Here is a 22,231-nt window from a genome sequence, read left to right as displayed (position 1 = left end):
GAGGCAGAGGTCACCTGACCAACACCTGAGATCAACCCCTGTCCCTTGCCACAGCCATGACGTACACCATTAGAGCCCCCCAGAGGTGCCACAGAGTGCCCTTCCCTGGGATGCTGGTGTGAGCTTATGCCAGGGTGGGTGATATGTCTCAGGCTGTACTGGGAATGCTCCCTAGGACTCCCCTCCAGGGAGGGGGCCTCTGAGACACACACACACACACACACACACACACAATCTGGGGAGGATGGGTCTTCCACCTGACTCTGAGGCCCAGGGGCAGGGAAGTCACCTCATCTCCAAGCGGTAGTCTCAGGGTTGGGGCTAGAATCCAGGGGTGGCACCCAGGAAGCAGCCCTGTCCTATTAACACCTTGTTCCCCAAAGGCCGCCTCAGGTGAGCCCATGTGTGCTGGGGGTCAGGCCAGCGGGCTGGGGGCTCCACTTCCAGACACCTACTGGCCCCGCCCTGACCTTTACCCCTGAGGCGGGCTTACCCGGTGGCGCGGGGTGGGGCGGACAGGAACTGTGGCGGGCAGAGCGGGCTGAGTGGGGAAGCCCCCAGCCGTGCACGCCTGTCAAAGGGCCCAGAGCGGCGCCAGGGCCATGGAGCATTGGCCCCGGGGCTGTACAGTGGTGGCTGCGGTGAGTGGAGACGCGGGGAGCGGCCTGGAACCTCCTCTGGGCCTGGCTCCCCTGCGGGGCAAAGGAAGGGGCCTCCTGAGTTTCTGCTCTCGCCTTCGCTGGGGGCTGGGCCACCCCCCCACCCCTGACCTAGTTAGAGGCTCAGCTGGGGCGGAACCCTTCCGCTGAGAGGAAACACCTTGCCAGGGAGCTGAGGGATCTGGGGGCCCCAGGCAGAGAAAGATCAGGGTCCCTCCAGCACCTTAGAAAAAGCACGGGTGGGGATGGAGCTGCCTGATTCTGCCCTGGTGGAGGGTAACCGGTGGGAGGGGCTGGCAGGAGCCTTTCCTCTGCTTCTTCCAAGCCTGTGCAGAGGGGGTTAGAAAGTTAGGCTCACCCTCACCATAGGCACCCGTTCTGCAGAAGAATCTGCGAAGTGGGCTGCTCTGCGGGCAAATGCTGGGGTCTCTGAAGTTAGGGAGACTGGACAGGAAGAGGCCCCAGCGTGGATGAGCCACGCTGGGGTCCAGCAGCACCTTTCCCCCAGGCTCTCCTCCTCGTGCTGCTGGGCACCCAGGGCCAGTGCAGCACTCCCCGCCCCACGTGTGACTGTGCCCACAACTCAGAGAAGAGGAACGCTCTGTCCTGTTGCAGGGGCTGTCCAGCAGGTGAGTAGCGAAATGGGTGGGAGGGGTGTGGGGGACGTGAGGGCAGACCAAGGACAGGGGTCTGGCAGGGGTGGGGAGAGTTGGCAGGCAGGTCAGGGATGGGGTGAGGGGAGGCTGGAAGAGAAGTAGGGAGCCAGACATAGGAGGGGAGGGAGGGGAAGGTCAGAGCCCTCTGACTATCTGACCCCAGTCTGGGTTCCACAGGGCACTATCTGACGGCCCCCTGCACAAAGCCTTGTGACAACATCACCTGCCTTCCGTGCCCCCAGGGCACCTTCCTGGCCAGGGAGAACCACCATGAAACCAGCTGTACCCGCTGCCAGGCCTGTGATGAGCAGGGTGAGGGGCTGCCTACTGCTCAGTGGGGGGAGTCCTGAGGACAGGCTGTGGCCAGGGTCTTTCTGAAGGAAGTGGCTGGCTTGGGCCCCACCTGTAGGTGTGAGGGCCCTGTGCCCACCCATCTCAGGCCCTTCCACCCTGATCCTGCCTGAGATGCCTTCGTGCCCTCTCTTCCTGGCGACTTTCCTGTCTCTGTATAGGATTCAGACTTTGGTGTGTGGTGATTCTGCGCTTCTCTCTCATTTGAGCTGGCCCCGTTTCTGGTCTATCCTGTCTCTGTTCTTTGGGAGATCTGCCCCACCTCTCCATGGGGGTATCTTCCCCTAATGACCTCTGCTCTCCCCATCTCCCTGCATCCCCCGCCAGCCTCCCAGGTAGCCCTGAAGAACTGCTCAGCAGAGGCAGACACTCGCTGCGGCTGCAGGCCAGACTGGTTTGTGGAGTGCTTGGTCACGCACTGCATTGGCGGCTCACCCTTCCGCTGCCACCCATGCCTAGACTGTGGGACCCTGAACCGCCACACATGGGTGCCCTGTGAGTACCCTCTCCGGATGAGCCATCTACCCCCAAACCCCATCCCCCTGCCTCCCTCTTTTGACCCGTACCATCTATTGGACTGCAGGTTCCAGCAGAGACACTGACTGTGGGACCTGTCTGCCTGGCTTCTTCGAATATGGCAACAGTTGTGTGTCCTGCCCCATGTAACTTCCTGGCTGCCCTGGGCTGGGGGGAGGCTGGGAACAGAGTCGGGGTCCAGGGGCAAAGAGGAGGGACCAGGGGCAAGGCCCTATGGTGGGTAGGCCCCGCTTCAGGCAAACATTGTGTGGTAAAAGGAAATCTGGATTCACCTATGCCAGATAAATAAGGATTCCTTTAGTAATCCTTCCAGCTGTACATTAGGAATAGGATTTGTCACTTACAGAGAGTCACACTGATATAGTTTCAAACTTGGGCTGAGATTCTCTGGGGGATCGTGGGCAAGTTACTTCACCACTCTGACCTGTGGCTGCCCCATCTGAACATGGGGACGTTGTTAGTAGGTCTGCCTCAGAATATCTACCATTTCCAGACACTGTTCCAGATGCTGGGTATACACAGGGAACAAAGTAGACAAATCCTGGTCCTTATGAAGTTGATATCCTAGTCACTCTCAATTTGGTCGAGAAGAAGCTCCATAAATAGTGGTCGTTGATATTCCTGGGGACACAGGTGATATTTCAGCAATACCTCAGGAACATTCTTGGGTTGAGTGCAGCTCCTAGGGAAGAGGCCTAGGGAAGGAAAGGCCTTCAGGATGGAGATGTCAGGCCGTCCTGGGGAGCCCCTCCTGCTGTGTAGGCCTCATCCCCCACCCCAGCCCCTCCCCTTGCAGGAGCACCTTCTGGAGCTGTCCTGAGCCCTGTGCGGCAGTCTGTGGCTGGAGGCAGAGTAGGTGGTGTGCTGGGAATGCAAGTGGGAGAGCTGGGATGAGCCAAGGGGACGTTGGGGGGTGGCTACCACCCACCACCCACCAGCTGCTTTTTCAGTGTTCTGGGTCCAGGTGCTTCTGGCAGGCCTGGTGGTCCCACTCCTGCTTGGTGCCACCCTGACCTTCATATACTGCCGCTGCCAGCCCCGCAAGCCCATGGTTCCCGGTAAGCGCATGTTTGCACATCCACGCGCACACACACGCACACACACATACACACCCACACCCCCAGGGGCCGGAGGTCAGGATGGGTAGCCCGGTGCCCATTCAGCCCTGATGGGGAGGGGAACTAAGGGAGGGAGTCCTGGGGTGTATGTGCAGAGGAATCCAAGAGGAGCTGGACCAGCACCGAGGTTCAGGAGACCTGCCTGGTTGCTGATTAGATTCTCTTGTCTCAGCAGATGAAACTGGGACAGAGGCCCTGGCCCCGCTGCAGGTAAGAATCTCAGTAATGTTCTGGAAGAGGGTGAGCAAGCACCTAGGCCTGAGCCTTCTGGAGCTGAGAGGTCGGGCCTTGTTAAAACTCATGGTCCCCCGTGCATGGCATGGTAGCTGGCATGGAGTAGACCTCATGAACACATGTGCTGAGTAATCACTGAATGAGAGCAGCACAGTACTTACACACAAGCGACTCTCTGGGATCCAGAGAGTCTGCTGGGATCCAGACAGGTAAACAGGAGCCAACAGTTCAGTGGGATGAGTGCCACTATGGTGAGGTCGGGGGCAGGGTACCCAGGCAGAGGACGTAGCTCTTTCACTGGGCCAGGTGAGAGAGCATGGCTGAGGGGGGCGGGCGGGGGGAGCTGCACTGGGGGTATTTGCTGGCTAGAGACCCCAGCAGAGGGGCCCTACTAAGTACGTAGGGCTGACCTGGGGTCTCTCTTGGCTTCCAGGTCACCCACCTCTCACCCCCAAATGGTGCCCACACCCTTTTGGAGCCACCCAGCAGCAGTGAGAAGGTCTGCACCGTCCAGTTGGTAGGCAATAGCTGGACCTCTGGTTCCCCTCAGATTCAGGAAGTGCCCTGCCAGGAGGTGCCATGGTCCTGGGACCAGCTGCCCAGCAGAACTCTTGGTAAGGCACATCAGTGGCCTGAGGCCTTGACTCCATTCTCCTAAGTCCAAGGTGGAAAGCCGTGGTTTCTTGAGGCGCCCCTTGCCCACTTCCCTTCCCCTAACTCACCTGGTGGACCACCCTGCCTGGGTGCCCACCTCTACCCTTTGGCCGCAGCCCGCATTCCCATTGGCTCTCTCTGGCCCGCCCCTAGGCCTGCCGCAGCCGCTGCCGCCGCCTCCGCCTCCGCCTCCCGTTCCTTCCTCAGGGCTCCCTACGGGCTCGGCAGCCGCCATGCTCCAGCCGGGTCCGCAGCTCTATGACGTGATGGATGCGGTGCCCGCGCGGCGCTGGAAAGAGTTCGTGCGCACGCTGGGGCTGCGAGAGGCCGAGATCGAGGCCGTGGAGGTGGAGGTCGGCCGCTTCCGCGACCAGCAGTACGAGATGCTCAAGCGCTGGCGCCAGCAGCAGCCCGCGGGCTTGAGCGCTATCTACGCGGCCCTGGAGCGCATGGGGCTGGACGGCTGTGCTGAGGACCTGCGCAGCCGCCTTCAGCGCAGCCCGTGACGCGGGGCCCCTCCGCCAACTGGAGGCTCTGGTGGCCCTTACAGAAGCCCTAAGTACCGTTACTTATGCGTGTAGACATATTATGTCACTTATTAAGCCTCTGGGACGACCCTGCTTAGAGGCGCCAGCCGGCCTCACGCCTGCGCACCCCGTGTTCGGGTTAAGGCAAGCATCAATAAACATCAGGAGGGCGTCACGAGATTGCTCGGCTGTTTCTCAGCCAGAGTTTGGTGGAGGCCTTGGTATTAAATTTATGAGAAAAGCAAATGCTTGGTGTTTCCGCGGTGCTGGGGTGTTAAGTGGCCTGGGCTTGGTTTCCCGGGAGCGTCGAAAGGGCCAGAAGTCTTGCCACCCAGGGTCTGGGACCCACGGTGGGGACCAGAGTGGCCCTTAGCGCCCAAGCCTGCTCCTCCGTCTCTGCTGTGGCTCAATTACCCCGAGGAGAGGAAGTCGGCGACAGCGAACGAGTGAACATGAGCCCCGGGCGACTGCGAGAGCTTTAATGGGGGTGCGAGACAGCGGGGACCGGGAAGGCAGCAGTCGGAGACAGGGTCAGGGCCCCTTGTCCTCCACTCACTCCACCAGGGCAGTGAAAGGGTCCAGGGAGCTCGGGGCCTGGCTTGGAACGGCGCGCGCAGACTTCACCGGAGGAAGGTGGGGGCAGAGGTGGGGCCCCGGGAGCGGCAACTCCGTCCCGACGGGCAATTTGCAGTTTTCATCGTTTCTGGTAAACAAATGACTGAGAGGAAACCCTCGACGGGGATGGGAAATGCAGCCCGGGCGCATATCTGGGTCAGGGAGGAAGGAAAACCCCTTCCCCGAGCGCGGGGCCTGCCTCCGCCCAGGATGCGCCAGCGACGCGGGTTCCGGGGTGCGGGGGAGGGAGCTGAAGCCCGGCGCACACCCCGAGGGAAAACAAAGTCACCACCCACGGGGCTGGGAAAAGCTCTGCACACGCAGACATTCAACGAACATGCAAATATATGTAAATAGGCATGCAAATAAGCAGCAGCTTTTACGTCAACGACTTGGGCACTTTTTCTGGGCGACTGCAGCGGTGGGCGCGCTCCAGCGTGGTCCCGGGCTGGGAATGCGAGGGCCGAGTTGAGGGTCAGGGAGGGGTTCCAGCTTAGGAGGGGAGGGCGGCGTGGCTCCCAGCCCTTCCGTCCAGGCCGGGCAGGCCGGGGCGGGGGGGCTGCTCCCCCCTAGAGCTCGCGAGGATGCGAGCAGGAAAGCGGCATCTAGTACTTAGCGATGTCCCCCTTCTTCAGGATGATCTGTCGCTGCCAGGGCGCCAGCTTGGTCTCATCGTAGCCCAGCGTCCTCAGCTTCTCCGACTGCTCTTTTTCCCGCTGCATCTCCTCCTGCTTCTGTCGCTCCTCCTCTTTCCTAGGCATGGGGTGGGGCAGAACCGCGGGCAAGGGTGAGAGGGTGGGCCAGGCTCACCGGTGGCAAGGACTGGGTTACTGAGGGCAGGGGCTGGGTTGCTTAGGACAGAGGGACTAATAAATGGTAGGCAGAAGGGTTAGGTGACTAGAGACAGGGTTGGCTCAGGAGGCTGGCAGGTGGGATTCCTGGGGACAGACTGGAATCCTGGGGGCACTCATAAGAGCTGGGTGGGCAAGAGACAGTGGTTGGGTTACTGCTGGCTGGGGGTGTTACTGGAAACAGGTGCTGAGTCACAGTGTGGCAGAAGGTGAGGAAGGGTGGTTATGAGGGCAGGAGATGAGATTATGGGGGCTAGGACCTGAGTTACTGGGGACTGGGTTTGGGCTGCTGGGGAGCAGAGGGACCACATTATTGGGAGACAGTAATTAGGGACAAATTATTAGAACATGGGGGCTAGATCTGCACTGCTGACAAGGTAGCCCCTGAGCACATACGGCTGTTGAGCACTTGAAATGTAGGGATTGAGATGTATTGCAGGCAGAAGGTACACAGGGCATCTCAAAGACTTAAGATTTAAAAAGAGTGTAGAACATCTCATTAATTTTTCTATTGATTATATATTGAAATATGTAATTTCAATTGAAGATATACTTATTGAAATATATAACTGAATTTTGACACATTGGATTATATAAAACACACTATGAAAATTAAGTTCACCTATATCTTTTTTTTTTCAACTTGGCTGGTAGAAAGGTTAACATCACATATGTGGCTCGCATTATATTTCTATCAGCACTGGGCTAGATTACTGGGGGTAGAAACTAAGTTTTGAGCAAAAGATGACCAAGGTTATTGATACTGAGGTTGGGTTCAATGCGGAGCAGAAAGACTAGGTTAATGGGAGATGGGGGCTGGGTAATTGGGGACGTAGTTATTACAGCAAAGAGCTAGACTCTGAGGGACAGGGGCTAAGTTATTGGGGGAAAGGGGCCTGGTGGCATTATTGGGAACACAGAGGCTGTGCTATGGTGATGAGTGACAAGGGGATGTGCTCAAGATGGGGCTGGATAAAGGGGCAAAAGGACAAGCCTCTGTGACTGGGTGTCGGGAGGGGAGGCAGGTCAGGCCCAGCCCCACACTCACCGCTTCTGCTCCCTAGAAGGAAAAAGAGACAGCATTAGTTGGTGCCACCATTTCAGGGATACAATCAAGACACCTTGCCAGGCCCTGAATCTTTCAGACCTCCAGCTCACCTCTCCTCTTCTAGCTTCTTCCGCAGGAGGTCCCGCCTCCAGGCAGGCATGCTGGCCAGCCGGGCCTCCTCTTCCTCCTCCTGAAACATAAGTACAAAGCTTCAGGGCCAGCATGGCCTGGGAGGTAGGGGGCCAGAGGAGGTGTACCCCCAACCTGGGAGACCTGCACCAATCAGGGACAACAGAACACAGATGGGATTCCTGGAAGAGACCCTTTTGATGCCCTTCTAGAGGGCAAATGGATGAAAGCCCATGGTCACAGCCGCGTTGGAGGAGGTCTCCTGTAACCCTTCCCCAATAACTCAGGCCCAAGTCCTAGAGGCTGTGCCAGAGCGGTCAGAGCTGAGTATAGGAGGTGTAGGTGGAGAGCAGAGAATGAGATTCTGTACAGAGGCATGTGGACAGATGGCCCCAGGCCTGTGACCCAGAATCTCTGGGCAGACCTATACTTGGGCCCCCAAAGACCCTGCCAGCTCAGAGAAGCTCAGGCTGCACCCCGGTTCCAATGTGAAGGACCTTCTGGCCCATGCCTGTTCTATTCCCAAATGGAGTCGGCACCAGCTCTACAACTGTGCGCTGCAATGACACTTGTGGTGCGGGGCATCCAACACAGGCAGCTTACAGAAAAGAGTTTTATTACTTGTATGTTACATAGGAGAACATGTCACACGGAACACTGCACACATGGCTCCCTTGAGCTCAGCCAAAGAGGTAGCTGTGAATTCCAGTAAAAAACCAAAGAGGGAGAGCCACACAGCCCCAAGGGGGACCCTCAGTCCCTCACTTAGAGGGGCTGCTTCTTCCACCTGGCTCCATACAGAGCCAGGTAAGGCTGTAGGGCCAGAGGGGAACACCTGGTTTGCCCTGTGCCATGCCCAGCCTATTCCGGCCAACTCCCCACATCCAGCCATGATGGGACTTCAAAGGCTGAAGCAGCCTGGTCCTGGCTTTCTGGATGTTCCAAGGCCACCGTCCTGGGTTCTTCCTGCCCGCTTCTGGCCTTTGGAGGGCATCCAGGCCCGGGTTAAGATGCTTGAGAGTCAATTCCGAATTCTGCTGCTTCTATGTCAAAGAGCTCTGCCTCCTTCTCCTTCCAGAAGGAGAAGCTGCGGTCGATGTAGCGGCAGATGTCCTCGTTGCTGAACTCGCCCATCTCAGACACCAGCTCCAAGGGGTCTTCGGCGGGGACTTCCGAACTTAGAGGAGCCAACGTCGGAGGAGGGGCGGCTGGCGGGGGTGTGGGGGGCGGCTGTGGCGCAGGGGCCGGGGCCTCGGGCTGCCCCTCCGGCCAGTCCTCAGCCTGAGCTGGTTCGACCTCTTGGTCCAGCTTCCTCTCTTCTTCCTTCTCCTCCTCCTTCTTCTCCTCTTCTTCCTCCTCCTCCTCCTCTTCCTCCTCCTCCTCCTCCTCCTTTTGCTCCTTCTCAGCATCTTCCTCCCAGGCCGGCTTAGCTTCTGGGCTGTCTCCAAAGAACTGGCGCCTGAGGTCCTCAAAGCCGTCGCTCCAGCCACGCCGGCCGGCCTCCACCTCCTCAAGCACCACGCGGTGGAAGAGGCGGATGAGCTCCCACGGATGGCTGCCCAGCCGGTCGAACATCTCATAACATAGCAGGTGGCGGAACTTGCGCTCCTCGCGGCTCAGGCCCATCTCGAGCAGCTGGAAGTAGCCGAGCATGAAGAGGTCGAGCGTGAGGCTGTCGTAAGGCGGGGGCGCGCCGCCATCCAGGGGCGGCAGGAAGTGCTCAGGCCAGTACAGGCCGTGTGCTAGGCTTGGGCCGCTGGGCTGGTGCGCAGGCACCTGCTGCAGCAAGCTCCGCCAGTGGCCCAGCAGCTTGCCCACCACCTGCCGCTGCTTCAGCAGGCGCAGCAGCCGCTCTTCATGACCGTCGCCCTCCAGCGACTGGGGGTCGTCCGCGGCCTTGAGGGCCTCGGGGGCGGGGCCGGCGCCGGCGGCCACCACACGGGGCAACAGTTTGCGCAGGCGCGCCTGGGCCTGGCGCCCAGGGCCGCCGAAGGCCCACTTGCGCCAGTGCTCCAGGAAGAGGTAGACGATGCGCTCCTTGCGCATGTCGATGTAGTCCTGGACACCGCGCAGCTCGGTGGGGAGCGGAGGCCTGCGTGCCAGCTGCTCTGGCTCGGGCAGCGCCGCCTGGCGGCCTGCTTCCTCCGGCGGGCTCAGGGTGCCTAGAGACTCCCGGGCCGGCTGCAGGCCGTTGGCGACAGCGGCGCTCGGCTCGCCAGGACCGGCCGCCACGTAGTCCTCCTCGAGAATGGGCTCGCAGCCTGGGGTGCCGGCGGGCAGCGAGAGCTTTCGGCACGGACCGCGCGGGGGCGGGGAGTCCTGGGCGCGCCGCTCGTAGATGGCGCGGAGGTGCTTCACCGAGACGCCGCACTCGAGGATCTCGCGCTCTATGGCCTCGCGGCACCAGCTGAGCGAGTGCGAGCGACCCAGACAGAGCGGACCCGGCCTCCAGGGCGCGTCGGACAGCGGTGCCAGTAGCTGGCCCGTGTCGGCGGCCAGCAGCTCGGCCAGGTGAGCGGGCCGGCCGCCCAGTGCAGCCAGCAGCGTGGCCAAGTTCTTGAGCAGCGTGGAGATCTTGCTGCACCAGGCAGGCAGGCTGACGGCGCGGCCGTGCATGCGGCGCGGGTCGACGGTGAAGCGCGGCGCCGACAGAGCGGCAGAGATGGGCAGTAGCTGCTCCAGTTCCAGCTCCAGCTGCTCCAGGCGCCCCTCCAGCCTCTGCGCCTTGTACAACACCTGCAGGTTCTCGATTTGCTGCTCGATGCGGAGTACGTCAGCCTCTGTCATGAGCTCGCCGAAGGGCCCGAGGATGCCGTTGTGCTCACGGGAGTACCTCCAGCCCTCGCGGGGGTAGCAGCACGAGCTGCCGGCCATCAGCTAAGGCGGGGAAGACAAGAGAGGGGAGGGAGGCGGGTCTCCCTCTGGCCCGGCTCCTGCAGGGGCCGCCGGGGGGCGCCCTTTGCATGTCCCAGGTGGTGTAATGGCTCCGCGGGGCTGAGTTTGCAGGGACCGGCCACGCCTGGCCGGCGGGCGATTACGCTGGGGCGAGGCTTCGGCCCAGGAAGCCGCTCCGGGCGCTGGGTAGTGTCCACTTTGGTCGCTGGCGGGGACACAGCCGGTCGTTGGGCGCTGTTGCAGAGGCAGGGCGGGCAGACGGGGGCTTCACGCCTGGCTTGGTTGCACATTACACCACCGAAGAACATGCAAAAGGCATTGAAGCTGCGACGCGATCAGCGGCCCTCTCCCACCTCATTCAAGGTCTGCGATTTTGAGGCCAGATCCCAGCAAGGCCTCTCCTTGCTCCAAACTGATGACCCCTTCTTAAGCTCCCCTGTGGCCCAAGCTCTCTCTGTCCACAATGTCAGTTTTAGTGCTGAATGAGAGGCTCTTAAAGAGGTCGAAGCTGTGGCTTCCACGCCTATTCCCACCCTCTCTCACCCCTGGAATAATAACACAATTTATAGATCTAGGCTTGTCAGGCTCTTCTTACGGTCTCATTTATTCCTCTTTTCTTCACCTCTAGGTTGCTACTTTAATGCCAGGCTTTTCCCAGGTGGGCGGGCTGCCCTCACCTCCTTACAGGCCTCCCGATTTATCCTGACCCACTGCAATCCCCACATACAAATATGATGATGCCACTTCCCAGTTTAACCCCCCTCCCAGACTCCCCACTGCTCCAGGAGAAAGTCATTTTCTTCAAGGCCAGGCCTTGATTTGACCCCCACTGACCTCCCCAGCTCCAGCCCCTCCCATAGTCCAGTCACCCAGCCACACCCACTCTGACTCCCAGACTTCCCCTGTCCTGTCTGCTTGCTCTTTGCCCCATTCTTCCCATCCACCTCTTGCTCATCTTCCAAGTTTACCTTAGACCTCACTTTCTCTTTCCCTAACACCTTCCTCAGCCCAAACAGGATGGTGGGCTTGGGGGTGCTCCAGTCCTCTGCACACCCCACCACAGCGCTGCCTATATTGTAACAGCCAAGTTATTTGGGGGCACTTATCACTCTACGAAGGTTTTTGTGTTTGCTTGTTGGTTGACCCCCTGCACCCCCTCCTGCAGACCCCTCCAGAGCAGGTCCTGATATGTTCCATGAATCCCCAGAGGCTACAACAGTGTGTGACACATGGACAGCACCCAGGAAATGTTTGTTGAGAATGGATCAATGGCAAACCATCCTGCCAGCCAGTGATGAGCAACCTGTCTGACTGACATAGGAAACTGAGGCTGGATGAGGCTCTGTGTCAGTGGCTGGAAAGTGGCAATGCAGGAAAGAGCCCAGGCCAGTCTGACTGTGACCAAAACCCTCTTGGCTACTCCGAGTGTGGCTTCTGGACCAGCATGGTCAGCGACACCCAGGAGCTTGTTGCAGAATCTCAGCCCCACCAGGGCTCCCCAGTCAGAATAGGCATTTTTACAAGATCCCAGGCTGCTGGGGGTGGAGGTGGTGGAGAAGACCAGTCCCAGGAGAGGGAGGTCGTCCAACCCTGTTTTTCCTCAAAGGTAATAGGAGTTGCCTGAGGTTGAAGGGCCCCTGGGACAGGCTGGGGTGATGGGGAGGAATGAATGGGCTGTGGATACAGGTGCAGACACCAGGCTCTCTGGGTAGCCCCACCCCGCCCACCTTCCGCTTCTGCTCCTCCTCCTCCTGCATCTTCAGCTGCAGCTTGCGAACCATCACCTGGCGCTTCCACTCGGGAATGGGCCGGCCCTGCTCGTCGTGCGTAGGGATGAGCGCCTCCACGTCGAGCTGCACGCCAGGCGCAGGAGTGGCGGGAGGCGCTGGCGCCAAGCTGCCATTGAGCAGTGGCTGGGGTCCCGCAGCCGGCGGAGTGGGGCTCCGGGCACGTGACGGTGCAGGCGACGCTGGAGGCAGTGGTGAGTCAGGCTGCGGGAAGAAGCGGAGGGGCTGAGCGCGGGAAGGGGCGCGGGGAGCCCTGGAGGGGCGCGTGTCCGACCGCCTACCTGAGTGGCCGGCTGCCCGCTGCCGGAGAACACCGTGGTCAGACCCTTGCTCTGAGGCGTCGGCTTCAGACTCTTGCCCGCCTTGATCTCAGCCAGTAGCTCCGAGTTGTCACCCGTCGGGGACATCATGTTGAAAGACTTGGTGCCTACACGGAGGCAGAAAAGGAGGCGCTGGCTGGGGGTGGGCCGCGTCCCTGCCGCCCCCACCCGCCACTTTACTGCCCTCTCCCCAAGTCAGAACAGGCTGGGAGCCTTCCCTTGGGCCCAGACAGTAGCAATTCAGCCCCGGCCGTGGTCCGTTCGTCTCTGGGGGAGCCTCCCGGGCCCCACCATTCTTCCGGCCCTACTCACGGGATGTGGTGCCCCGGCCCAGAGCCCCCTGGGAGTTCATGATGGCTCTTGGGCCGGCCTTGGGGACTGTAGTAGTGAATGTCTCTGCCCAGCTCCAACACACTACCTGGGAATAGCCAGCCGACCTTTGTCCCAGGTTCCCTGGCTGGGCTGGCCAGGGTGGAGTCTCCCTTCGGCCCTCTCTGCATCAGCAAAGCCCAGTGACCCTTGGACTGAGTCGCCTGAAGCTCCAGGGTTATAGGGACTAGGGACCCTGGATGCTACAACCCAGCGAGTCCCCACCCCACCCCCCACCACAAACCCACAGACAGACGCACGCCGTGCAGACACTCTGGTTGCAAGCCTGGAGCACACTTATGGCAAAGCACTGCTCAGCTCTGGGGGACCCAGGAAAGTAGAGCCCTTACTAAGGATATGGGGTGGGGGCACCCCGGAAGAAGGGTCAGGTGGGTAACATGCAAATACCCAGAGCAGAGTTTGCATTTTTCGACCAGGCCAGCGGAGGTGACTGGGGTTTGGGGAGGGGTGTCTTTAGAGCCTGAGGATGGGGTCAGAGCTGGGTGAGAGGAACAAAACAAGCCCACAGCTCCTGGGTTCCCAGGCTGGGGATCACAGAGCACAGTAGCAGGAGGAGGGAAAATGGAAAAGTGCCCGGCAGGCACCATCAGCCAGGTGCAGAATGCATGCAAGTGGGTGTGGTGGGGCTAAGAGGGCAAGTGTGGGGCAGGAGGCCCTGCCTGTGGCATTGAGGACCCCTCAGCTGCCTGTCCCTGGCCCTGCCCTTTCCTCAAGTCCCGTGCCCCTTGGGACTCGCTTTTCCTGAGCAGCCTTGTCCCCCACCCCTGCGCATCAGCCAGCAGCCGCTGACGCAGCTACTTACTCTTCCTGTGCCTCAGGACTCTCACTTCTAGGGATTGAGAGGAGAGAAGTGACAGTGGAGTTAGCAGAAGGAGGGGGCTGGGGTGAGGCTAGGACAGCAGGGACAGTGAGAGAGGGCCAGGGAGGGCAGGAGGAGGGGAGGGCTGTGCAGAGGAGCGGGGAAAGGGGAGGCGGAACTTTCCAGCCCTTCTGACCCTGGCTCAGGCAGTTCTGGAATTCCAAAAGGGTTGTCTACCCAGTTTCCAGCTTTGCTGGTGCCTCTGAGGGCTGGACAGTGCTGCCACAGGCCCTGGCCCCCCTAACAAGGGTCTCAATCTTGGCATTGGGTTGGGCTAGGGCCCCTAGCCTAGGCTCTGCTGAGAAGGGGTGTCAGGAGAAGCCTGGAATCGATATTCCTTTTGCTCCTAGCTTCACCCTTGTTCCAAGTTACAGAGGGAAGAATCTGACCCCAGAGCTGAGGACCTTTCCGGAGGCTCAGCTGGTGGTAGACATGCTACCGTGGGCTCTGGTCTGTAGGGGCTGGGGCTCCCTAGGAACCCCAGAGAGCCCAGGCTGGCCCTGCCCTGGACCCTACAGTGTCCTTGCACTCCTAGTCAGGGATGAAGCATTGGATGGTGCCACTAAGCATCGTCCCTGCACTGAGTGGCTGGGTGAGGAAGGCATCCCCCTGCCAGCATCAGCACCTGCAGGCACCATCTCCTGGGCCTTCCAGAAGCCCCGGTGTGTGGACTGCCCCATATCACAGAAGAGATGCCCGGGAATCCTGGTCACCAGGCTAGCTCTATAAAAGGATGATCAGGAAAGTCACCAGGAGGGGCAGGGCATGATGGGTCACTGGCCTTGTCCCCAAAGCCAAGCCCTGGCTGGCCTAGCCCCCCCCCCCCCAGGAGAGATCTGGCTAGGAAGAGTCCCTGATGCTTCTGAGAAGGGCTCAGGGCTGTAGCGAGCTTGGAAGAACGGAACGCAGAATAGACGTCCTGCAGGGAGGTTGGCCAGCAGCCCTGCCTCCTTGAAGCCAGCTCTACTTCTTAGAGCTTCTCTCTAGCACCAGTTCATCAGAAATACCAGCCACCAGATCTGAGAGGCCTTCCCCACTGGATGGGAAGCAGGCCCAGGGTGAGAAGGGGACTTGCCCCAGGTCACCCAGCTCAGTTCTCTTCACCCAGCAGAGTCTTTCCTTAGGGTCAAGTCCTCACTGGGGGAGGGGCCCCAAGAACAGTAGGAAAAGAGGAAGCACTCGGGCAATCGCAGCTGGGGAGGGGGCGTTGTCTAGGTTTCCCTCCCACTTCGGGGCTAGCGCCGCCCCCGGCGCCCTACTCACTGCCTGTGGAGGAGGAGGAGCGACGCTGCCCGCAGCCAGGGCCGGGGCCCTCAAAGGGCAAAGGCGGAGCCGGCGGCGGCGAGCTCAGGCCCTCCGGCAAGGGAGGCGGCGGCGGGGGCGGTGGGGGCAGCTCCCTGGACGCCTTGGAGTCCGCGGCGCAGCCGTTGTGCACATGGTTCCCGGGGAGCAGCACCGCCTGTGGGGGAGCGGAGGGGCCAGCGAGTGAGAAGCAGGAGGCCCGGCCGGGTCCAGGGCGGCCGGCGGGTGCGGACTGGCGGGCACACACCTCTTCGCTGTGTGCCATGCCGGGGCGTGCGGCCAGCGGCTCCCCGGGACAGCGGCCCAGCTGGCGGTAGTAGTCCCCCGTGCTGGGCTGCTTGCTGAAGGCGCGGGGCTTGCGGCTAGAGTCCTGTCTCCGCAGCCCGTTGTGGCCGTCGTGGGAGCTCAGCTGCAGGAAAACAGCGGGGGAGTGGGTTTCAGGCCCTTGTCCCCAATGCCTCCCACGCCGCCCCACTCCCAGCTCTTTACCTTCCCGGGGGGGATCGCGGCCAGCGGCCGTTGAAGGTGCAGCTAGCCGTGTTCCTAGAGCCTCCCTTTCTCAGAGCGGGGATGGGGCGAGGGTCATGGGGGCTTCGGTGGAAGGGCGGGCTTGGTTGGCCCTACACGGAGAGGTTCTGGGCACGGGCCAAGGGGTGCAGAGGCCCCCACTAAGGCTAGAAGGGGCGGGCCCAGGGGCGGGGTGGCCCAGCCCAGACGCCAGGGGGAGCCGGAGAAGGGACAGCTCCCAGCTTAGCCACCGCTAAAGTCTCAGCTGCACCCCAGTCCCGGCTGCCACACCGTCCCGCCGGTCCCCAAGACTCCGTCGAACCCTCTGGCGGGGATCCCGACCCCGAGGGAGCCCTCTCGAGAGCCCGTGACCTATGAGGCTCCTGCTTGCCCAGGGCTCTCGGCCGCCCAGCCCGGGTATGGGACTGCTCCTACCTGTACCGGTGCTGGTGGCCCCCGCTGTGCACCTGGTGGCGGGGGCGGCATGGACCCGACACCTGCGCTACCTGATCCTTCCTCTCAGGTTACAGCCCAGCCCGTGCCCGCCCGCGCGTTTGAGCGCCTATGAGCTCTGTCGGCCTGACATCACCCAGGCCCGCCAATCCTGGGCTGAACCCCCCCATACCCCCAGCAGTGGGGGATGCCACAAGGGCACCAACTGCTCTGTCACACCTGGTCGCTGCACTGCGCCTGCCCCGCCGGCCAGATGTGGCCCCGCCCCCTGCGCTTTTCTTCCTCCGCTGGGTACTGAGCACCAGGGCCTTCATCCCATCTCCACATCCCTCCATCCACCAAGACAGTATGTGGGCTTGACAGCGAGCAGTGAAGCTCCCTGGTATCTGGCCCCCCTGGGTTCCGGGTCACGCCCCTGCCCTTCCCTTCCCGCATCTGGAAACCATCGCCATGCGCGTAAGCGACACCGACACCCGCGCCCAAGCCTCGGGTTTCAGGGGCGGCAAGGCGGCTCGGGTGACAGTGCAGCGCCTGCCCCATTGCAGCTGCCTCCCGCTAAGCCCAGCCTGGGAGAGTAGGGCAGGAGGCAGCGGGGCCAAAGGCCGAGTTACCCGGTGGGGGCTGTGCCCTGCCCCACCCGCCAGCCCGTTCGTCCCCGCGGTGGCCCCAGACCCTCCAGGCCCCACCTGACCCGGCTCACGTTGCAGGAAACGGGACACCGCAGGATTTGTTTTCTGGGCCAGCCCGCCCCCTAGGCGCCCCCTGCAGCCCTGAGGCGCAGACGCCACGACCCTGCTCCAGTGGCCGTCAGGCAACCCTGCCAGGGGGCTGGGGGCACTGCAGGCACACAAAGGGCCCTTTGTGGAGCAGTCTGCAATCTGCGGTCTGGCACGCACACACCCGGGAGGGGCTCGGGGACCCGGAGTTCTGGTGCTCTTGCTCAGGGGAGAGGAGGGGGCATAGGTCGGCCACCTGTGCTGTGGGCTTTGAGCAGGGCCCAGAAGCTTGGTGGAGTGAAGTCCCCAGGGCCTCAGGCCCCTGAAGGCCTCTCCTGGGCCCCACCTTGTGGAGATGAAAGGGAACCCGACTGAGAGCTTGGTCTGAGGTGGCATGAAAGGGTGCAGGTGGAGTCACTGTGCAGGCTCCCTCCCTCCCCTCTGCCTGGTGGTGGCCTTGTGACCTGGGTCACCTGAGCGAATTGGTTACTCAGCTTAGCCCTGGAGTGGCTTGCCTTGGGCCTGAGACAGAACTACAAGGTTAGGGCCCCACAGGACCCCTGGAGGCCTGTACCCCATATTCAATCACCATACTCAGGTTGGCCCCCACCTCTCAGATCAGACTTGCTCTGTCCCGTTGGCCAGTACCCCAGAGCCTCCCTGCCCAGGACTCTCAGAGCTGTCCAGATCAGCCCTCTGACCCCGCCCCTGCTCCTGAGCCTCAGACAGGATCCAAGAGGCCCTGCCATCTGGGCACCTTGCACTCAACATGTCCACACTGCACTCCTCTTTTCACAGGCTTGCTTCTGCCCCAGGGGTCCCATCTCAGGCCTGGCCCTTCCATCCACCCAGGACCTCAAGCTCCAAACTGGGAAGTTGGCCTCCGTTCACCGCTCCCTCAGCCCTGACTGAGTGCCAAGTCCTGCCTAGTGCTCTCGCCTTGCCTCCACCCTCCTCCTGGCCCTAGTCGTCAAGCCACACCTCTTGTATCTCCCACCCCGAAGATACCCCCCTTTGGGAGACATTCTCCACCTGAGCCCAGGGCCCGCAGGCATGTGTAGGTCTGTGCACCGGCTGTTTGCGTGTATTCTCTGCTGACTCCATGACTACCCTGCCACCCTGTGCAAGAGATGGCAAGGACCCAGCTCCCGGAGAGGCACAGCTGTCTGGGTATATATTCCTTCCCCTTCCCCTGCCCCTAGTTCCCCAGAGGCCAGTGACTTTATCTTTCTCATCTCCCTGTCCCCAGTGCCCAGCCTTGAGCCCCCATGGGGCTGGCCAGGAATGTAGACTCTTGAACAGGCCACTGGCCCAGGGACCCCCCAGCCCTGTGCCCACGAATAAGGCAGTCCTTGGCTTCTACTGCCCCCCATTATCCCAGGTCCGGTGGGGGCTCACTACCTCCTTCTTGAAGGCCTGGGTCTCCACATGGCGGAGTTTGCTCTTGGTCTGCATGTAGATGTCAGCTGCGTGAAGCCCCACAGGGGGCTTGGGAGCTGGGTAGCCCGGTGGGGGTGGGGGCAGCTGGGTGCCCGGGGGTGGGGGTGGTGGAGGGAAGCTGGGTGGTGGCGGTGGCGGTGTGGCTCTCTCCAGCTTGCCTTGGGCCAGGCTCAGCTCTGGGCTCAGCATGTCCACGTAGCTCTGGATATCTGCAGCTCTGGTGCTGGGAAGCCCTGGGGGAAGGAAAGCTGGGTTTGCGAGTTTGCAGAGACACTGTCCCCCAGGGCTGAGACCCTCTATTGCCTGTAAACAACTTGCCAAGGGGTGAGGCGGACTCGGGCGCAGCGCAGCCTGGTATGGCCCCACCCTCGCCCTGGCCCTGCCCTCCCCCAGCCTTGCACTTGTTTGTGAAAGACCACAGGCTCCAGTTTGGAGGGAAAGCACCAGGGGGCTTTGGGCTCCAGGGCGTGCCTGCAGAGCAGGGCCACCTGGAGGGTGGAGGGGCCCCTCCTCAGGGCAGGTGGCAGGAGTATGGATGGCCACACCCAATCTGCAGGGCACCCAGCCACCTCGGAAGGCCACCACCTGGTGGCATGAAGCAGGCATGGCAAGTGGACAGACACCCATTCTGGGGGTGTGGTGAGAGTGCGTGCATGCGTGTCCGAGCGCTTGTGCATTTGTATATATTTGTGTGTACACATGCTTCTTTGTGTTTAGGAATGTGTTTGTATTTGTGGACTTGAGGTGTGTTTGTGTGCGTATCTGGAGTATGAAATGGAGTTGTGTGCCTTTGTGTAGTGTGGGCATGTACGTATATCTGCATCGCTTTGTACGTGTGGTTGTGCATTCATATATGTATATTGTGTGTACACATGCACAAGTGTGCACTCTTGAGTGTGGAGAGGCGTGTGTCAGGTCTGGGGGGCAGTCTGTGCATGTATGAGAGGATATTGAATCATGTGCAGGGCACATGTAGGTTTGTCAAGGGGAAGGATATGTGTGGATGCACATGTACTCTGTGTCTGTGATGGTCACACACAAGCATGAGTGTCACCTGTCTCTCACCAGAACCAGGGTCCCTTCCTAGTGACCTGGGCAGTCTCTAGTGTCAGCTCTGAGCAGAGTGAGCCTGGGGCTGGCCTTCAGGACCCAGTGGTCTGGCTCCAGTCTGTTCTTCCTCCTCCCTCTTCCCACCTGGCCCACTCACCACATGGGGGGCGCCGACCCTTGATACTGGACTGGCTAGAAGAGCATGAGTCGTAGTTGGAGAGGGTGCTGGTGGGTGAGCTGAGGTCAAAGTTCAGCGGCTGGACAGACATGGTGGTATTGGGCGAGGACATGCCTGAGTCAGGCTGCTTGGTTTCCAGCTCAGCAGATGGATCCCGGGACAGCACGCGGTGCTCCACGCTCTGAGCAGAAGGAGGGGAGGCCATGAGGACAACCAGACCGAAGACCAGCACACGCTGGGCCAGGGTCTTGCTCAGGCATGCCCTCGCTGTGTGACCTCCGCCAAGCCACTGCCCTTTCTGGGCTCCCTCCCCCATCATGAGTGGGTCTTTCAGGCTCTCCCAAGGCTAAGATTTAAGCCCAGCCCCCAATTGTTGTAGGACCATGGGTTCCTGGGAAATTCCTACCCCTGGCCCTCTCTGCTTAGGAGGGTTGAGAAACTGACAGAAGACGGGGCCCTTGGCTGGACCCCAAGGGGAAAAATGCCTATTCCTTCCTCATTGATGGGCAGAGGCCCTGGGCCCCAGTGTTTCTGTAGGGAGGGGACTTGGCTCTGTAGCTGGTAAGAACAGTTGAAGCAGCTGGGGGCAGGGGAGGGGTGCAGGGCCCCACAACTTGCAGGAAAGACTGATCCCCCATTAATTGGCTAGCAATCCCTGTCTCTCCTGGCCCAACTGGGCAAATCCCAACACCAGCCCAGTTCCTGTGTCCTGAAGGGACCCTTGGGGAAAGGGTGGGGCCTGGCGTGGCCCAGCTGAACTAAGTGGGCAGCCCAAGCTGAGGCTGCCAAGTGAGCCATCCCCCAGCACTGTCAGTGCCCCTGCCCACAGGCCTGACCCTCCTGGCATGGGAGCGGGCTGGGGTGGGGGCCCTGCTTACGTTGCCCATGCCGGCCCTGCTGCCGGCAAGCCTGCTTGCTCGCTGCTTCTGCCCAGGCCTGCTTCTCCCTGCACTATGGCCCCTCCCTGCCCAAGAAGTGTCACAGGCCCCCCGGGAGGGGAAGGCAGGCCTGGCACCAGGTAACAGCTCGGCGGCCATGCTCATTGGCCCATAATTAGGGGCTCTGTGGGATTGTTTGCCTTTTCTGGGCCAGCATTCTCTGTGGCTAGGATCTATCACTGCTGCTGCTGGGCTCACCAGGGTGAGGGGGCCAGGGCCCCCATACTCCACCCAGTTCACGGAGACCAGCCCTGCCACCCACCCCATGAGCCAAGGGGAGCCATAGGAGCTGGGATTGGAGGAAGGGCAGCTGAAGATGTTCTTTTCTTGGCTGACAGCAGTGGGCACTGGGAGTGCCAGGCCTGACCACATGGCTAACAGAGGTTAGGGACATGGGCTCTGTAGCATGGGACAATGACATGGGTAGCTACATGACCTTGGGCAAGTCATTTATCCTTTCTGTACTTGAGTTTCTTCATCTATAAATGGGATAACAGTACTGCCTGCCCCATTAGGTTATGAAAAAGATTTTAGAAGTCAGTGAAGTGCCAGGGCATGATAAATTCCTACGTGTCAACTCTTAGTATTAATTTACTGTGAAGATTAACTGAGATTACGCCATAAAGCACTAGGCAGGGTACTTGCCAGAGTCAGATTTCAAGGAATGGTGCTTATTGCCGGCAGCTACAGTCAGGAGGGGATGGCGGTGGGGAGGGGGGAACTGGGACTCTGTGCCACTCCCACTCCCCTCCCCAACAGAATCACACTCTCGCAACTGGAAGAAATTTACCTCTGGCGCAGAAATGCCCGTCGTGGTGTTTACCCCTGCTTGTATACCCTGTTGACAGGGAGCTCACTACCTGTTGGACCACTACTCTCTCTGGGTGGCCTTTTCTGGGGGAAATTCCTCCTCTGGTCCAGGTGTACTCTCCGACCCTTGGGCCTTGCTGTGTTCTGGAATCCTCAGAATCAGAGTGCCCCCATGTGCTCACGGATAGGGCAGACAGCACTCTAGGCAGCGAGCCATCCCACCTTCTCTTCTCCAGGCCTCATTTTGCAGCCCCTCTCACTGTCCTTCCGAAGGCCCCTGTGGGGCCCTCCCTCTTGCCCCAAAGCAGGCATTGCACCAGATGAGGCAGAACCCTGGACTTGGAGCCACCCACATCTGAGCGCAAGTCCCAGTGGGTTACTTCATGGCTGTGTAATCATAACAAAATAAAAACAGTAACACAGGTTTCTAGTTATGAAGTAGCCACGAGTGAACATACAGTGTAGTGGTCAAGAGAGGTGGCTCCAGGCCAGGCCGCTGGGCTACATCATTTAATAGCTGTGTGACCTTGGGTCTCCCCGAGACTCAGTCTATCCATCTGTGAAATAGGGACACTAACAGTACCTACCTCGGAGGGTGGTGGTGAGAATTAAATGAGCTATCCATGTGGACTGTGGTCAGCTAAATGAACTGGGCTGTTCCCATTAGTACATGCCTTGTGACTTCTCTGAGCCTTCGTTCTTATTAGGATGACGCTAATCCTCCTACCCTTGGTCTTTTTGCCTCCACTCCCCACTCCTCACTGGTCAGTGGTCTGAGCTGAGTGGTCATGTGGGGTAATGGTCTAAGGCCCTTACTCTTTGTGTGACCTCAGGCAAGGGGCTTCACATCCTTGAATCTCAGCTTCTTCGGTGGTAAAAGGGGTAACAACACATACCTATGTAGGGAGGTTGGGGTGGGGTGGGGGGTGAGATAACGCGGGGAGCAGCGCCCAGGTGGTACCAGGTTCTCCACGGTGCGCAGGTAGCGGGTGCAGTGGTTGTGGCCATTGTAGTTCGAGAGGTCGGCGGCCGTGTACCCATCGCGGTCGCGGACGTCCAGCTCCGCGCCGTTCACTACTAGGATCTGGCAGCACTGCGGGGGCACGCAGTGAGCACGCCTGGCAGCTAGCCGGAACCCCGGGACGCTAGCCCAGACCCGCGCCAGGGCCGGGCTCTACTGAGAGAGTGGCGCCAGCAGAGGGCGCCC

At 60.6% G+C, this 22,231-nt stretch overlaps 3 protein-coding genes across 13 annotated transcripts in view; 1 reads left to right on the top strand and 2 right to left on the bottom strand.

Annotated features, from left to right (window-relative positions):
• The first annotated feature begins 20 nt into the window (after positions 1-20).
• Positions 21-4,982, top strand: TNFRSF25 (TNF receptor superfamily member 25). Of its 5 annotated transcripts, none has more exons than XM_074334179.2 (10): positions 21-641; positions 1,168-1,288; positions 1,493-1,627; positions 1,994-2,161; positions 2,250-2,314; positions 2,966-3,062; positions 3,154-3,261; positions 3,494-3,531; positions 3,989-4,169; positions 4,363-4,982. In XM_074334179.2, the coding sequence occupies exons 1-10, from the start codon at positions 603-605 to the stop codon at positions 4,713-4,715; spliced, it is 1,305 nt and encodes a 434-aa protein (XP_074190280.2). In that variant the 5' UTR covers positions 21-602; the 3' UTR covers positions 4,716-4,982. The 5 variants fall into 5 exon arrangements, with proteins under 5 accessions (XP_074190280.2, XP_074190279.2, XP_074190276.2 ...); XM_074334178.2 differs by having other exon boundaries at positions 2,250-2,328; positions 3,000-3,055; positions 3,497-3,531; positions 4,106-4,169; XM_074334175.2 differs by having other exon boundaries at positions 2,250-2,328; positions 3,000-3,055; positions 3,497-3,531.
• Positions 4,983-5,194: 212 nt separating this feature from the next.
• Positions 5,195-22,231, bottom strand: part of ESPN (espin) — a 31,236-nt gene continuing 14,199 nt past the window's right edge. Inside the window, exons 5-15 of one of the 7 annotated variants that reach the window (XM_074334167.2) lie at positions 21,986-22,117; positions 19,256-19,457; positions 18,010-18,281; positions 15,180-15,341; positions 14,894-15,089; positions 13,574-13,600; positions 12,343-12,488; positions 12,002-12,265; positions 7,361-7,440; positions 7,251-7,262; positions 5,195-6,104 (exon numbers count right to left, since the gene is read on the bottom strand). In XM_074334167.2, coding sequence (XP_074190268.1) covers positions 5,957-6,104; positions 7,251-7,262; positions 7,361-7,440; positions 12,002-12,265; positions 12,343-12,488; positions 13,574-13,600; positions 14,894-15,089; positions 15,180-15,341; positions 18,010-18,281; positions 19,256-19,457; positions 21,986-22,117 — 1,641 coding nt within the window. In that variant the 3' untranslated portion in view covers positions 5,195-5,956. Of the gene's footprint in view, positions 6,105-7,250; positions 7,263-7,360; positions 7,441-7,978; positions 8,757-12,001; positions 12,266-12,342; positions 12,489-13,573; positions 13,601-14,893; positions 15,342-18,009; positions 18,282-19,255; positions 19,458-20,154; positions 21,870-21,985; positions 22,118-22,231 lie in introns of those variants that run through there. The other 6 variants (XM_074334168.2, XM_019746725.3, XM_088790078.1 and 3 more) reach the window with 6 other exon arrangements.
• LOC148755307 (espin-like protein) lies at positions 8,763-10,253 on the bottom strand (the record flags this gene model as incomplete). The annotated part of the gene is made up of 1 exon (XM_088790026.1): positions 8,763-10,253. A coding segment is annotated over exon 1 (1,491 nt), but the record flags the coding sequence as incomplete, so codon positions are not given.

This window comes from Rhinolophus sinicus, chromosome 14 (genome assembly GCF_057876585.1).
Source record: "Rhinolophus sinicus isolate RSI-liver-muscle chromosome 14, RSI-T2T, whole genome shotgun sequence".
In the NCBI taxonomy this organism is placed as follows: Eukaryota; Metazoa; Chordata; class Mammalia; order Chiroptera; family Rhinolophidae; genus Rhinolophus; species Rhinolophus sinicus.
Note: the sequence above shows the minus strand (reverse complement) of the source record. Positions and strands in the feature narration are given on the sequence as shown.